At 40.8% G+C, this 15,427-nt stretch overlaps 1 protein-coding gene across 1 annotated transcript in view; it reads right to left on the bottom strand.

Annotated features, from left to right (window-relative positions):
* The window catches only part of grip1 (glutamate receptor interacting protein 1), a 111,116-nt gene extending 105,491 nt beyond the window's left edge, over nucleotides 1–5,625 (bottom strand). Inside the window, exon 1 of the mRNA XM_041215951.1 lies at nucleotides 5,350–5,625. Coding sequence (XP_041071885.1) covers nucleotides 5,350–5,395 — 46 coding nt within the window. The 5' untranslated portion in view covers nucleotides 5,396–5,625. The remainder of the gene's footprint in view (nucleotides 1–5,349) is intronic.
* Between the last annotated feature and the right edge of the window lie 9,802 nt (nucleotides 5,626–15,427).

The raw sequence follows: 15,427 nt of genomic DNA, 5'->3' as shown, positions 1-15,427 counted from the left end.
CACTGAACCAGGGAACAAGACCTTAAGACAAATGACTAAAAGCTTGGTCAAAGAGAATTTTAAATTGAAAATCTGATTCAATATAAGCCAGCGGGGCACAGGGGTAAATGGGATTGAGTGCAAGATAGGATATGGGCAGCAGAGTTTTGGATGAGTTTAAAATTTAGAGGATGGAAGGCAAAGGCTAACTAAGAATGCATTTGAATAGTCAAGTCTGGAGAGGACAAAAGCATGGTAAGAATTTCAGTAGAAAATGGGCAAAGTGCCTACTCATTCTTTTGCGTGACTCAAGGTGGTTATGATCAGATATGTTTCGATCTCTGCTAGCTCACTTCTGCATGCACATCAGCTAACAAAGTATGACATACTCAACCTTGAACAGCGGTGATTGGATTCTCCAAAAACAGATTTAGTTCGGAGAATTGTTTGTGTCAATTTTGTGTCACCTACTCATATTGTCATAAAACAGACCCAGTCTTTTAGGGGTGGGTATAATTAGGTACTTAACTTTTCTTACTAGGAAAGATTGCCCAAATGGATTAATATGTCCACCTTAGGAATCCAAGTTTCCACTATTCTAAAAAAATGCTCAATATGGCAAATGTTACCCATGAAAGCCAGCACTGACTCGATGAAAGACTGACCATTTAAATGACTATTACTCTACAATATTTCCCTTCTTTTATTCATCCATCTTTATACCCAAAATCAAACTTAATATTTGGATTCAAACTTAGAATAAATAAAAGATGGATAACAGAATTATCATATTGCTTGAACCCAATATTTAAATAAGAACCATTTGTATTAAGGATTTTGGAGATTAATTAAGGGCTGGAATGTGGTGAGTTTTTTCTCTTCTTCAACAACAGAGAAAGGCCAACTGCAGGATCCCTTTGGTAATCCCACCTGGGATCAGCCAACTTCGCAGAGGATTAAAATCTAGGATCATTTTGTGAGATTGTTTCAACCACATACCACATTTACCCAATAACCATGAGGGGAGCTCATTTCAAAACTGATCGAAATGTTGTTATATGGCTTCCCTCTCTAATTAAACTAAATTATTTGTGGCTTTAGCAAATGCTTCACATCTTTGCAATCTACAGCAGTCCCCAACTATGAAGTATAATATTAAAGAGTACATTGAACAGTCAGTGCAGCCAAGAAAAATATTTAACAGAAGGAGGCATTCATTTTGTCTACAGTATAATACATTGTAAATACATTATTTGAACAATTTGTGAAGATGTTCTGATTAATATGTTGAAGCTCTAAATTGTAATGGTGTTTGATGGTACTGCTTGCAGCTATGAGGGAGCTAAAGGTTAATGATGAAAAAACACGTGTGCTTTCCACAGAGAGCTGCTGCTGCCTGTTTGGCGCCAAAAGTGGACCTCAGTGTCACGTGATCGGCAAACAGCACGAAAATGGCACCAGCAACTCTGAGGTTAGACGGCCGGGCCACACATAGTAAGGGATCAGATAGCCAGGTTGCAAGTGGGCAAGGGGCGATGTGCAGAACTGCATGGAGGCAGCCCCAGGAGGGTATAAAAGTAGGGACCCTGAGACTCTCAACATCACAGGAGGAGGAACCAGAGAAAAGACGACACTGAAGAGAACCAAAGACAACATCACCTGTGTCCAGGCAGCTTAATGGACCGAAAGCAGCTGGTCTACTATCACCTATTGTTACGTATTTTTGTTCAATCATTTACTTAGTATGTTCTGGTAATTTGTGGCAACAAAATCAGTTGTCTGTTGCCAGGAACTCATTTAAGATTAGGGAACAGTGCCGCATGTATTCTTTGATCATTTGTGAAGTACAGCTCATAAAAAATATTTATCTAATGCGTTTGAAAATGTGTAGTCTGTAGCAAAGTATGAAGAACAAAAATAAAACCTATATTTCAACTCTTTCTTGGAATTATATTTCAACTCTTTCTTGGAATAAACCAGCTTATATTTCAACTCTTTCTTGGAATCCAAACCTCCCTGTCGCCTGCCATTTTAACACTCCACCCTGCTCTCTTGCCCACATGTCTGTCCTTGGCTTGCTGCATTGTTCCAGTGAAGCCCAACGCAAACTGGAGGAACAACACCTCATCTTCCGACTAGGCACTTTACAGCCTTCCGGACTGAATATTGAATTCAACAACTTTAGGTCTTGAGCTCCCTCCTCCATCCCCACCCCCTTTCTGTTTCCCCCTTCCTTTTTTTCCAATAAATTATATAGATTTTTCTTTTCCCACCTATTTCCATTATTTTTAAATATTTTAAAATCTTTTATGCTCCCTCCACCCCCACTAGAGCTATACCTTGAGTGCCCTACCATCCATTCTTAATTAGCACATTCGTTTAGATAATATCACCAACTTTAACACCTATGTGTTCTTTTGTTCTATTGTTGTTGACATCTTTTGATGATCTGCTTCTATCACTGCTTGTTTGTCCCTACAACCACACCAACCCCCTCCACTTCTCTCTCTCTCTCTCTGCCCCACCCCCCCACCCCCCACACACCTTAAACCAGCTTATATTTCAACTCTTTCTTGGACTCGAACTCAAGTTCTGTCGAAGGGTCATGAGGACTCGAAACGTCAACTCTTTTCTTCTCCGCCGATGCTGCCAGACCTGCTGAGTTTTTCCAGATAATTCTGTTTTTGTGTTAAAAATAAAACAAATTGGTCTCACTCATTGTCAATATTAGTGTGGTCTAAAGGAATTGTCTTCTAAGAGGCCCCTATTATAGCTATTCTTGTGTCTAACTGAAGTGGCCAATGGTTCTAACATCTCACCCATATTAGTGTTGTATGGCAGTATTATACATTCAGAAAAGTGAACCTGATTCAACATACATATGGTCCAAAAAAGGATAACAATTTTGTTTTCAAAAGCATCTGTCAAAAAACAAGCACAATGCATTCCAATTTTATGGTGGGAGCAGAGCTAACAAGGGCAGGGAAGATAGGAATGGTTACCTATTCTTCTCATCTGACAACTGAAAAATGGGTACAAAACATTCCAATGCACCAGTGGAGCTGCCTGTGACCAAGATGCACAGGCATTAGTCTCAATGCTAAAATCATGATGGCCTTTTTTTTTTAAAAAAGGTACCCAAGGTTGACACCTGAAACAAGCTTTAATTCCAGTAAGTAAGTAAATTGGGAGTCCACAACCTATTGAAAAGGCCTCTTACTGAATTTGGTCACTGACAAGCAGGGCAGCATCAAGTGTTCCAGGTCTTCAGCTCTTCTTCAGCAACCACAGAACCTTCCAAACAAAAACTTCTACAAACCAAATGGTCCTGTGGAATCAGAAGGTGCAGAGATGCTCCTTTGACTTCAGAGAAATTGCAGTGGTAACCCCATCCCCACAAACCCACCATAGCCAGCTTCAAGCCTCCCACACCATAACTAACCCAGCAAGGCAAGTGTCCCAGTGGTGAACTCCTCACTTGGGTGAGCTGTCTGCTGATGAGACCATTGACCCCCAGGCCTCTTGGTTCAAGCACATGCTGTGTCAGAGTCCAAAAATGGGCCCAAAATCTACCCTCCATGGACAGCCATTTTATAGACCCAGCCATTTCACAGTCTGTATGCTTAAACTCTGCACACAATTCAAGAGACCTCACTATTCTTTAGTGTTAGTTGAGCTTGTTAAAATATTTCTTTCCTCTTGGTCAGACATTGCATATTGTTTAGCCATCATTCCAGAATCTACAACAGAGGTTACACTGGGAGAGGTGTTCTGAGATATTCAGCATTGTACACACAATGCTTCATGAATGCTGTGAAGAAATAGAAAAGCAAATATCACGAGGGCCAGTTTCTGATGAAAAGCCAACTGTAAACTGGGCAGCTCGAGCTCCTTGGCAAAGTTGAGTGACCCTCTTAATTCGTTTAGGCTACTGTACATATACTGTCACAGATACCTGGAAAGGCACAAATGCACTGCAGGAATTGATTTGGGTCAAGCTTCTATATTTAACTTAATTCTGTGCTAGATCAGTTTTCAAATGGCTATAAGTAATCATTTTCAGATGATTTACGTTTAGAAGCATAAACCGTCTGGCATTGCACAAGAATTGCATTAATTAACTGCACCAAAAAATTCTCGCTCAGACAAGTATAAACAACACAATGTTTATCTGAATAAAACAAAAGACAGGATTATTCTACTGCACTTTTATTAAAGTCCATCCAATACTAAAAAGCATGTGGATGGGGCTTTGGGCCCAATCAGTGATTCGGGCACATCAATTCTAAAATTCCACCACTTTTGAGGAAGTGGTTTCTCCCCTCTCAAGTTTCCATTCAAGCTCATCTGCGTAGCAGTAAGCACAAAATCCACCTTCACCTAGCACAACAGGGTAAAATCTTAGGACACATTCAAAAAAATGTTGCTTTAAAATACATTCCTTGGGTGTTAACTTGGTATACATTATTAATAGAGCTGAAAATGGGTTTGTCACAAAAATAAGTTTTTAATCAGTGTCTAGCCTATCATCTGACTGAACCGATTCTAAATAATTAAAACTGGCTTTAAAAAGCTATACAACACTGTAGTCAGTAAATTAAAAAAGTTCAAAAGCTTTTCAAACGTGCCAATAGTGTCCTTGCAACTCAATTTTTAAAATCATCTTAAACCCCCACATGAGCGTAATTAACAGAATCTCACAATGGTGATTAATTTGATCTGGGGGCATGGCCAATTTTATGGACAAAGCCCACTTCTAGCATAATGTGCTTTTAGACAAGTGCAAAAGATTGCAGAAACTCTGGTTATGCAGAGTGTAATTTGCATTTAATATTCCACAATCTTTTGCAATGGTTTGGTCATTGGTAAATTGCACTGAAATACACAGTACAACCTAGCAGGCCATGTTGTACAACTGAAAAACATGCCCTTACATTGCATAACAGATTCAGTAAAATAAATTACAAACCTCAATATAAGTTCAGAAACCGCCAACCTCCACTCCCTCAACAAAATACTCAGCAAACCTGCTCAAGGAGTTTTTGGAGAAAGTGACTGATTAGTACCTATAATAATTATATATTCATAAAGGCTATATTAAGATAATCGATTCAATTGCCTGAAAGCTGTAGACTGACTTTGGCATGCTTTTTTAAACTCAAAATCTTTAAGCAATAAGAGCAGTTTCTCTGTCTGATTTTGAAGACAACATTTGGCAGGAGCTATTTAAAGTCAGACAGTGAACATGTTTTCACTGAGCATTCTGTCCCTAAAAACACATACTTAACAAAGTGGAAACAGCTCTGCAGAGAATCCGGGCAGTCAGAAGAGTAAAATTGGAAGCACAAATTTTCCTGCACTTTCACTTACCAAAGTCACTGTTAAGTTCATGGCCAATTCCGCATAACAAATCCATGGCATTGTAAAAACTTGAACAAGATGTCCAGCTAGTCTAGCAGCGTTCCAGCATTAAAGCCAGTCACTACAGCAAAGATTACTTCCTTGTCACGTACATAGATCCTCAGCAGAGCACTGCTTGTTGCCAATTCATTTGTTGGATGTGATCAAACTCAAACTCAGCAACGAGCACGTATATCATCATTCCACTGTCAAAGAACACAAGCAAAAGGTTGGAACCTCTCTTAGGAATCACCATCGAGGCAACTCCACTCTCTCGACTGAATGAGCTAGCCCTACTTTCAGGCTTGATCAGCATAAAGTAGTTTAATTTAGCTCCAACACTCAACAGCCAGTTATTTGGCACTGCAAGATTTCTGTGGCTGAATTTATCCACATATATCCCCTGTCTGCAATGTCAAAGGTTACTCACGTCTAGATTTATAGACTGCCAGCAAGTACAGTACTGAATTGCACAAGTCGACACGTGGCATTGCAGGCATTTAAGTTATGATACTATATCAGTTTACTTAGAAGGGCTGCATAGTAAAGCTAAACATGTCTCTATTCCACAATAACACAGAAAAATAAGTTTATAGTATAGGGGCGATACATTTGATCCATCATGTCTGTGCCAGCTCTTTACTGGAGTAATACAGAACTAATCATACTTGCCCTGCCCTCTCACCATAGTTGCATATCTGTGCATTAAATATTTGCCCACTTATCCACGAAAAGGTTCAATGCTTTCAGACTTTAGTCTGTGGCAAGGAAATTATGCTCCAACAGTGTAAAGAAATCATATTTGATCTCTCTTCTCATTAACCCACTGATCATTTTGAATTGTTGGTCCCCTCATCACCAACTCAGCATATTCACCACATCAAATTTTAAAAAGCCTTGATTAAACCTGATCTCCTCAGAACTATTTGCCATTCTGATGAATCCACTCTGTATCTTCTCTATGTCTTTAAAAGACTTAACAATAGGATGATCAAAATGAAACTAATGTCCAATTATTGCCTTTTTAAAATTTATTCATGGGATGTGGGCGTCACAGGCTAGGCCAGCATTGGTTGCCCATCCCTAATTGCCCTTGAGAAGGTGGTGGCGAGCTGCCTTCTTGAACACCTGCAGTCCATGTGGCGTAGGTACACCCACAGTGCTGTTTAGGGAGGAGTTCCAGGATTTTGACCCAGCGACAGTGAAGGAACGATGATATATTTCCAAGTCAGGATGGTGAGTGGCTTTACGGGGATCTTCCAGTGGTGGTGTTCCCACGTATCTGCTGCCCTTGTCCTTCCAGATGGTAGTGGTCATGGGTTTGGAAGGTGCTGTCTGAGGAGGATTGGTGAGCTCCTGGAGTGCAGTTGTGGAGGGAGTTAATGTTTGCGGATGGGGTGCTAATCAAGTGGCTGCTTTATCCTGAATGGTGCCAAGCTTCTTGAGTGTTGTTGGAACTGCATTTATCCAAGCATGTGGAGAGTATTCCATCATACTCCTGACTTGTGCCTTTTAGATGGTGGACATGCTTTGGGGAGTCAGGAGCTGAGTTACCTGCCACAGGATTCCAAGCCTCTGATCCGCTTTTGTAGTCACAGTATTTATATGGCTAGTCCAGTTCAGTTTCTGCTCAATGGTAACCCCCAGGATGTTGATAGTGGGGAATTCAGTGATGACAATGCCATTGAATGTCAAGGAGCAATGGTTAGATTCTTTCTTGTTGGAGATGGTCATTGCCTGGCACTTGTGTGGCACAAATGTTACTTATCACTTGTCAGCCCAAGCCTGGATATTATCCAGGTCTTGCTGCATTTGGGCATGGACTGCTTCAGTATCTGAGGAGTCGCAAATGGTGCTGAATATTGTGCAATCATCAACGAACATCCCAACTTCTGACCTTATAATGGAAGGAAGGTCATTGATGAAGCAGCTAAAAATGGTTGGGCCTAGGACACTATCCTGAGGAACTTGTGCAGTAACATCCTGGAACTGAAATGACTGACTTCCAACAACAAAAACCATCTTCCTTTGTGCTAGATATGACTCCAACCAGTGGAAAGATTTCCCCCTGATTCCTTTTGACTCCAGTTTTGCTAGGGCTCCTTAATGCCACACTTGGTCAAATGCTGCCTTGATGTCAAGGGCAGTTACTCTCACCTAACTTCTGGAGTTCAGTTCTTTTGTCCATATTCGAAACAAGGCTGTAATGAGGGCAGGAGCTTAGTAGTCTTGACGAACCCAAACTGAACATCAGTGAGAAGATTATTGCTAGGAAAGTGCTGCTTGATGCACAGTTGATGATAACTTCACTTTACCGATGATCGAGAGTAGACTGATGGGGCAGTAATTGGCCGGGTTGGATTTTTGTGTACAGCACATACCTGGACAATTTTCCACGTTGCCAGGTAGATGCCAGTGCTGTAGCTGTACTGGAACAGCTTGGCTAGGGGCGTGGCAAGTTCTGCAGCTGGAATATTGTCAGGCCCCATAGCCTTTGCAGTTTCCAGTGCCTTCAGCCATTTCTTGATAACACATTGAGTGATTTGAATTGGCTGGGTCCCCCTGGAGGGGGCCGAGATAGCTCATCCACTTGGCACTTATGGCTGAAGATTCTTGCAAATGGTTCAGCCTTATCTTTTGCACTATGTGCTGGGCTCCTCCATCATTGAAGATGGGGGCATTTGTGGAGCCTCCTCCTCCACCACCATTCACAACTGGATGTTGCAGGGCTGCAGAGCTTAGCTCTGATCTGATGGTTGTGGAATTGGTCTATCGCTTGATGCTTATGCTGTTTGGCATGCAAGTAGTCATGTGTTGTAGCTTCACCAGGTTGACACATCAGTTTTAGGTGTGTCTGGTGCCGCTCCAGCGATGCCCTCTTTCACACTTCATTGAACCAGGGTTGATTCCCTGTCTTGATGGTAATGGTAGAGTGGGGATGTACCAGACCACGAAGTTAAAGATTGTGGTTGAGTACAATTCTGCTGCTGCTGATGGCCCACAGCGCCTCATGGTTACCCAGTCTTGAGTTGCTAGATCTGTTTGAAATCTATCCCATTTTAGAGCAGCGGTAGTTCGACACAACACAATGGAGGGGTATGCTCAATGCGAAGGCGGGACTTTGTCTCCACAAGGACTTTGCGGTGGTCACTCCTATCGATACTGTCATGGACAGATACATATGCGGCAGGCAGGTTGGTGAGGATGAGGTCAAGTATCTTTTCCCCTCTTGTTGGTTCCCTCACCACCAAATGCAGTCCGAGTCTAGTAGCTATTATCTTTAGCCTTCAGCCAGCTCAATCAGCAGTGGTGCGCCCTTGCCACCCTCAGTGCTTCCTCCAAGTGGAGCTGAACATGGAGGAGTACTCAGCTGAGGGGTGGGGGGGCACGTAATCAGGAGGTTTCCTTGCCCATGTTTCTTACAGATAATGACCCAGACACCACCATCACCATCTCAGCAGAGGTGGTGGCACAGTGGTATATAGAAAGGTGGAGTCACCCTGGGAGTCCTCAACATCGACTCCAGACCCCATGAATAACGAATAGAAGGACCCCCATGAAATCTAGTACCTTGGAGAATAGCTGGAACACTGAAGAGAAATCAGAGTGAACTCTGGAGAGCTGTTATATACCTTTGGTTTAGTCCCAGAGGAAAAGTGAATGCACTTTCAAGATTTCATAAGATAAGGGAACTCTTTGGGATGGGGGGAATCAGCAGGTCTCCTTGTCCATGTTTGACCTGATGCCATGAGACTTCATGGGGTCTGGAGTCGATGTTGAGGACGCCCAGGGCAACTCCCTCCTGTCTATAAACCACTGTGCCACCACCTCTGCTGAAATGGCGATGGTGGTGTCTGGGACATTATCTGTAAGGTATAATTCCATGAGTATGATATGTCAGGCTGTTGCTTGACCAGTCTGAGATGGCTCTCCCAATTTTGGCACTAGCCTCCAGATATAAGGAGGACTTTGCAGGGGCGACAGAGCTGAGTTTGCCATTGTCGTTTCTGGTGCCTAGGTCGATGCTGGGTGGTCCATCCGGTTTGATTCTTTTTGGAGGTTTGATACAACTGAGTGGCTTGCTAGGCCATTTCAGAGGGCACATAAGAGTCAACCACATGGCTGCGGATCTAGAATCACATGTAGACAGCAAATTTCCTTCCGTAAAGGGCATAAATGAACCAGGTGGCTTTTCACAACAATTGACAATGGTTTCATAGTCAGCATTAGACTTTTAATTCCATCTGCCTTGGTGGGATTCAAACCCAGGTGCCCAGAACATTACCTTAGGTCTCTGGATTATTAGTCCAGTGACAATACCACTACACCACCACCTCCCCGAGTACATGTTTATAATTCAGCTCATAGGGACTCGAAACGTTAACTCTGTCTTTCTCTCCACGGATGCTGTCAGACCTGCTGAGTTTTTTAAGCATGTTTTGTTTTTGTTTCAGATTTCCAGCATCCGCAGTATTTTGCTTTTAACATATTTATAATTAACTCTTTGTTTTCGTACTCTATCCCACTATTTATAAAACTCAAACTGCTACTTTCCTTTTTTATGGCTTTATCTTCCTGCACTTTCGAAGGACCCACAGTTTTCTTTGTTCATTCAAACCCTTCTCAATCTTTCCCTTAAGCGTATACACCTGTTCCTCGTTTTCCCTTCCTAAAACAGACTTGTTCCCATTAAGATCCTGAACATCTATCTGCCCATTCCACTAGCCCACCCACCTTCCCCTAAAAATTTTATTGGCAAGGAATGAGGCAGCCTAACTCCCCTGCAGGGTCATTGCCTATGACCAAAGCCAAGCCAAAGTACTGGAAGATATTATAGATACTCTGTATGGCCACCAGGACCAAAAAGGACGATTAAAGCTTCTCAACATGGCTTCTGGACAAAAGAAATTTCTCCCAGCAGAATGATTTCAAGGGGGTGGGGGTTGTGGTTGGTGGATAAAGGGAGGACGGTTCACATTGTCAAAAGCTTTTTGCAAATTTACTAAATGTCACACAATAGGCTCCTTTATAGAGTCCTGTGAGATGGCAGAATAGATCTTGGGTCGAATAAAGAAATGATTGCATTCTCATAGGCAGTGTTGTTACTAATAGTAGTGGTTCTCCATGGAGATCAGCTGCTTGTGACATCTCAAGGGTATTTATATCAAGACTGTTATCCTTCAATATCCAGATCAATTACTGGGGGAACTGTTCATAAATTCACAGACTCAAAGATCTGCACCCTTGTTAGAACCTTAGGTGAGAAACAAAGATGACAATCAGAATTAGAGTTGCCGGTGATTAAATGTATTCTTGGATATTTCATCACATGACCTGCCTCCACATTCTAGCCATTCATCGGCCAACATACCCATCCTTAGGACTTCCTGTGCAATTGGAAAGCAAAAAGACTCATTACTCAATTGGATGATGCTTGGCTGTCTGCCAGGCTGCCCCCACCCCTCACCCTCCCGACAAATTTTCAAAACTTTTATATCTGGTAAAGAGAAATGCTCAAAGCAAGTAAAAATAAATATTTTTTAATGTCTCCATGATTTTTCTCCAGGATTGCACACACAACTGTCCTGCAGATTGATCTTCATTGTCTGGATACTCCAGTCCAATCTTGGAGGTTTGGCAACTCTAACTGGAGGCAATGGAAAGTATGAGCCTGAGTCTGAGTTTGATCTCCCCAATGTACAGACTGGGAACACCTTTGGTCTGTCTGCAAGCATCACCCAGACCTTCCGGTCGATTGCTGTTTCAACACCCCACCCGGCTCTCATGCCCACATGTCCATCCTTGGCCTGCTGCAATGTTCCAGTGAAGCTGAATGCAAACTGGAGGAACAGCACCTCATCTTCCGATTAGGCACTTTACAGCCTTCCGGACTGAATATTGAGTTCAACAACTTCAGACCATAAACTCTCTCCTCTATCTTCACCCTTTTTAAAAAAATATATTTTTATTTACTTATTTTCATTTTTATTCATTCATTCATTCATTGTTTTATCCCTTTTCTCACTTCCCTTTTTATCCTTTTTCCCAACCACTGCCCCCTCCCACATCTCACCCCCAAAAGGGCTATCTGTCAATTGTTCTATGCTGTTCTTTCAGAATGCTGACCCTTGTTTTGCTATTAACACATTCTGCTTTTTTACCTTTATGCCACTATCAGCATCTTTTTTAGTCTTCACCACTACCATTAACACTCTTAGTCTTTTTGTCCATAACATCTTTGTCAATGTCTCCTTAGCCCCCACCTATCGCTGACTCTCTATCCAGCTTCACCTGCTCCACTCCCTGAAACAGCATAAATTCCATCACATTCCTACTTCTCTTTAGCTTCTGAAGAGTCATGCAGACTCGAAATGTTAATTCTGTTTTGCTCTCCACAGCTGCTGCCAAAACTGCTGAGCTTTTCCAGCATTTCCTGTTTTTATTTCATATTTCCAGCATCTGCAGTATTTTGCTATTATGCCATGTGTTCTTATTGTCTTTTGGTTCCGGGATACTGTTAACAATCACACTTTAAGCTTGGAAGGATCAGAAACTGTACAGATTGTTGTGATTAGTAGCAAGGTATAACTTCAGCCATTTGATATATTTTAAATTGCTCAATATGAAGCACTGTTAAAACAGGTGTTTTCCTGGGATATTGAATGGAGATTTATTGGCAATATTAGATTAGTGTTATCCCTAATATTAGCAATTGTAAAATTTCAACTGAAAATGTGTAGAAGTATTTTTCTGTCCTACAACAGGAGCCATGTGGTGGTTAATTAAACTAAAAAAGAGTAATGTAGAGAATAGATGCTCATAAAGATATAACTGACATCAAGTTCTATAACAGTTGAATTAATGCTGCAATATTAAACACATCCAAGAACAACTAAAACAAATTCTCTTTACAACACAGCATAAGGTGCAAAAATGACTAAATACATACTATCCATTAGTCAATGGATAAATATATTTGTAAAACACTATGCTCATACTGTATGTTACACAATATAGGAATACAGAGGACCATATAAAGGACATTTTGGAAACTCTTAACTAGTCTCAGAGTTAAAAACAAAATACACAGGCCATTCATTTCTCTTAATTGATTTTTTCAAATGCTGATCAAACTGCCACTTATAATTATTGGTGTTATCAGTCTTGATCAGCTCACAAGGCAGTTCATTCCAAACATTTAACATGCTTTATTGAAGTATTTATCGCTGTTCTGCCTATCCACTTGCACTCTTCGGAAATTGATCCCATATCCTCTTCTCAGAAACATGATAAATACTTTGTCAGCGAGTTAAACTTGCGAATACGTTTAAGGATCTACCTCAGTAAATCCTCAGATGTTGATGAACTTCCATTCTTCAAGTTATCTTGTTCTCAAGCCCTACATCTACAATGCTGCACTCATTTCCCACCTTAAATTCTCCCCATGTACTGTACGTTTTTCACGTGGGTATGTTCCTGCAGTAACTGTGAGGATCTTTTTTGTCAGATGGTAACAAGATAGAGAAACTTTAGTTTCTTTCTTTCAAATTTGGGAGGAAATCGCTTTATACTGATTCATCAATGAGAAAATATGTAAATTAACAGGTGGGAAAAGAGTTGGTCAAAATTAATTTTAATAGGCCTCTAAATACTCTACACAGAAAATAATAACTTAAGGATTTTAAAGGTACCACAGATTTCTACATTTTCCCCCCACAATACAGAAGCAAGATTATTGAAGGAAGCTTTCAATTAGTATTTCAAACCTTCAGTATCTGTACCAAGCATCAAAATACAGAATTAGGATAATGCCTTTTTATTTTTTCGTATTCCTAAGGCAAACTAATACATTGATTGACAGCTGGAACTGGTCATGGCTGTCCTTAAATCATCATGCTCAATTCATTTTTATACCCCTAGGCATAACCAATTAGCAAGTACATCTTTTTCTTTGTAATTGGTGCTTTTATAATGGATGTACTGTGCAAGCACTTTTTTTTAAAAACTTGAATTTAATTTTGTGAAGTAACTTTTATTATCAATGCTTTTGGCCATTTTCAACTTTGCAGCATTCAAGGATTGTCCCGAAATGCACTTTATAATCCAATAACGCGAACATTGCCTTTCCGACTAACATTTAAGTAACTTTTATGTAAAGTTGAACTGGTAGATTTGCAAGACTCATTGGTGTTGAGGTTTTGATTCTTCATCAGGTATATGAATAGAGACTTTGAAATATTGGTATTTGGGAGGGAGATTTTTTGCACGCTGTTACCTTTCTTTGGGTTGTCTTGCAGCTAAGTGATGTAAAAATTATAACCAAACTTCTTTCTTTGAGTGGATGCTAATCCTCAATTTTAATAATTTATTGGAGGCAATCTGTGAATTACTATTATTTGACAACCTGTGTGCATGTTGTTGCATATGTCTAATATCATAGTTCATATGTTTTAGAGGTGTTGTTTTTTAGTTTTAGAAATTGAGTTTCAAATGTAAGTTTAGTGGTGGGGGGGGGAACGCTGCTAAACATCTGGAGACTGACAAAACACACAGGTTTAATATAATTACAATTCAAAAGGTTATTTGTGTTTACTGGAAAAAGTCAGATTAAAACAGCGAGAATCATAAAACAGCAGGTGGTATACTTCACTGAAGAACTTGACACTTGACGCCTGCAGTTATTCCAGTAAAAGAAATGTTATTCACATGGTTACCCAGAATTAAGAAAAGCTTCAAAATTAAAAGGTAGTTATAATTTGCATTTCTGTCTGTGTGTTACATGGCCATGGAGATGGCGGTTAGTGAGATTCTTTGTTATGCGTTTATCTTTATGTATTCAGTTACTGCATAGTTAGCAGGAAAGACAAGACTGGTTGATGTTTGGAAAAGCAGCTAAGAGAATGTATCAGATGTGGCTCTTATGTAGCTTATATCTCCTTGGAAGTCAAATGATAAAGCCAGATCTACACCTGGTGTAGAGCAACTGGAAGCTGCTATTCGGTATAAGGCAAAGTCGGTAAGAGGAAAAATTACTGGAAGATTTATCACAGTATCTTTACAGTGCAGAAGGAGGCCATTTGGCCCATTGACTCTGCACTGGCTCTCCACTCCCTGCCTTATCCCTGAAACCTTGCATGTTCTCTCCCTTCAGGTAGCAATCCAATCCCCTTTTGAATACCTCTATCGATCCTGCCTCCACAACCCTTTCCGGAAGTTTGGTCCAGACTCCCTGGGTGAAAACTTTTACTCCATTTGCCAATTATTTTGAACCTGTGCCCTCCAGTTCTTGATGTTCTCGAGTGGGAACAGTTTCTCACTATTAACCCTGCCCATACTCATCAGGATCTTGAATACCTCTATCAAAAATGCTCTAAGCCTTTTTTTCTCCAAGGAAAACAGACTCAATCTCTCCAATCTATCCTCATAGCTACAGTTCTTTATCCCTGGAATCATTCTTGCGAATCTCCTCTGTACTCTCTACAGTAATCCTCTCAGTGGGCAGTTAACCTTGTTGCAGTTGGAGTTCTGGAATTAATCAGCTTGGAAACCGTAGCAGTGGGCTATTGGAAACCAAGGGTATTTTCTAATGTTTTAAGCCACTGCACAGGAGTCACAGGGAGGCTCATGCTTGGGCTGTGGAATCCAGTGTCGTGAGATGTTGGAGGGCCACTTAGCCAGAAGCTAACAGAAGGACCCCCATGAAATCTTGTACCTTGCAGAATAGCTGGAACACTGAAGAGAAATCAGAGTGAACTTTGGAGAGGTGTTATACACCATTGGTTTGGTCCCAGAGGAAAAGTGAAGGCACCTTCAAGATCTCGTAAGATAAGGGAACTCTTTGGGATGGGATTGAGAGGGGTGTGGGGGGAAGCAAAAAACAGAACTGAGTTCATAGCATAAGTCTTTCTAAGCTATAGTATTAAGTTAGCTTTGTTTAATTTCTCTATATATAAAGTTTTTGTTAATAGATGTGAAATCTTGCGGTATAGTTCTGTCGATTAATTGCTGCGTGATTGGATTTCTTATGTAAACGTTAATGGTCCCTAAC

The sequence above is a fragment of the Carcharodon carcharias genome, chromosome 21, assembly GCF_017639515.1.
Source record: "Carcharodon carcharias isolate sCarCar2 chromosome 21, sCarCar2.pri, whole genome shotgun sequence".
NCBI classification, from domain to species: Eukaryota; Metazoa; Chordata; class Chondrichthyes; order Lamniformes; family Lamnidae; genus Carcharodon; species Carcharodon carcharias.
This window is presented reverse-complemented; position numbering and strand designations above follow the sequence as displayed.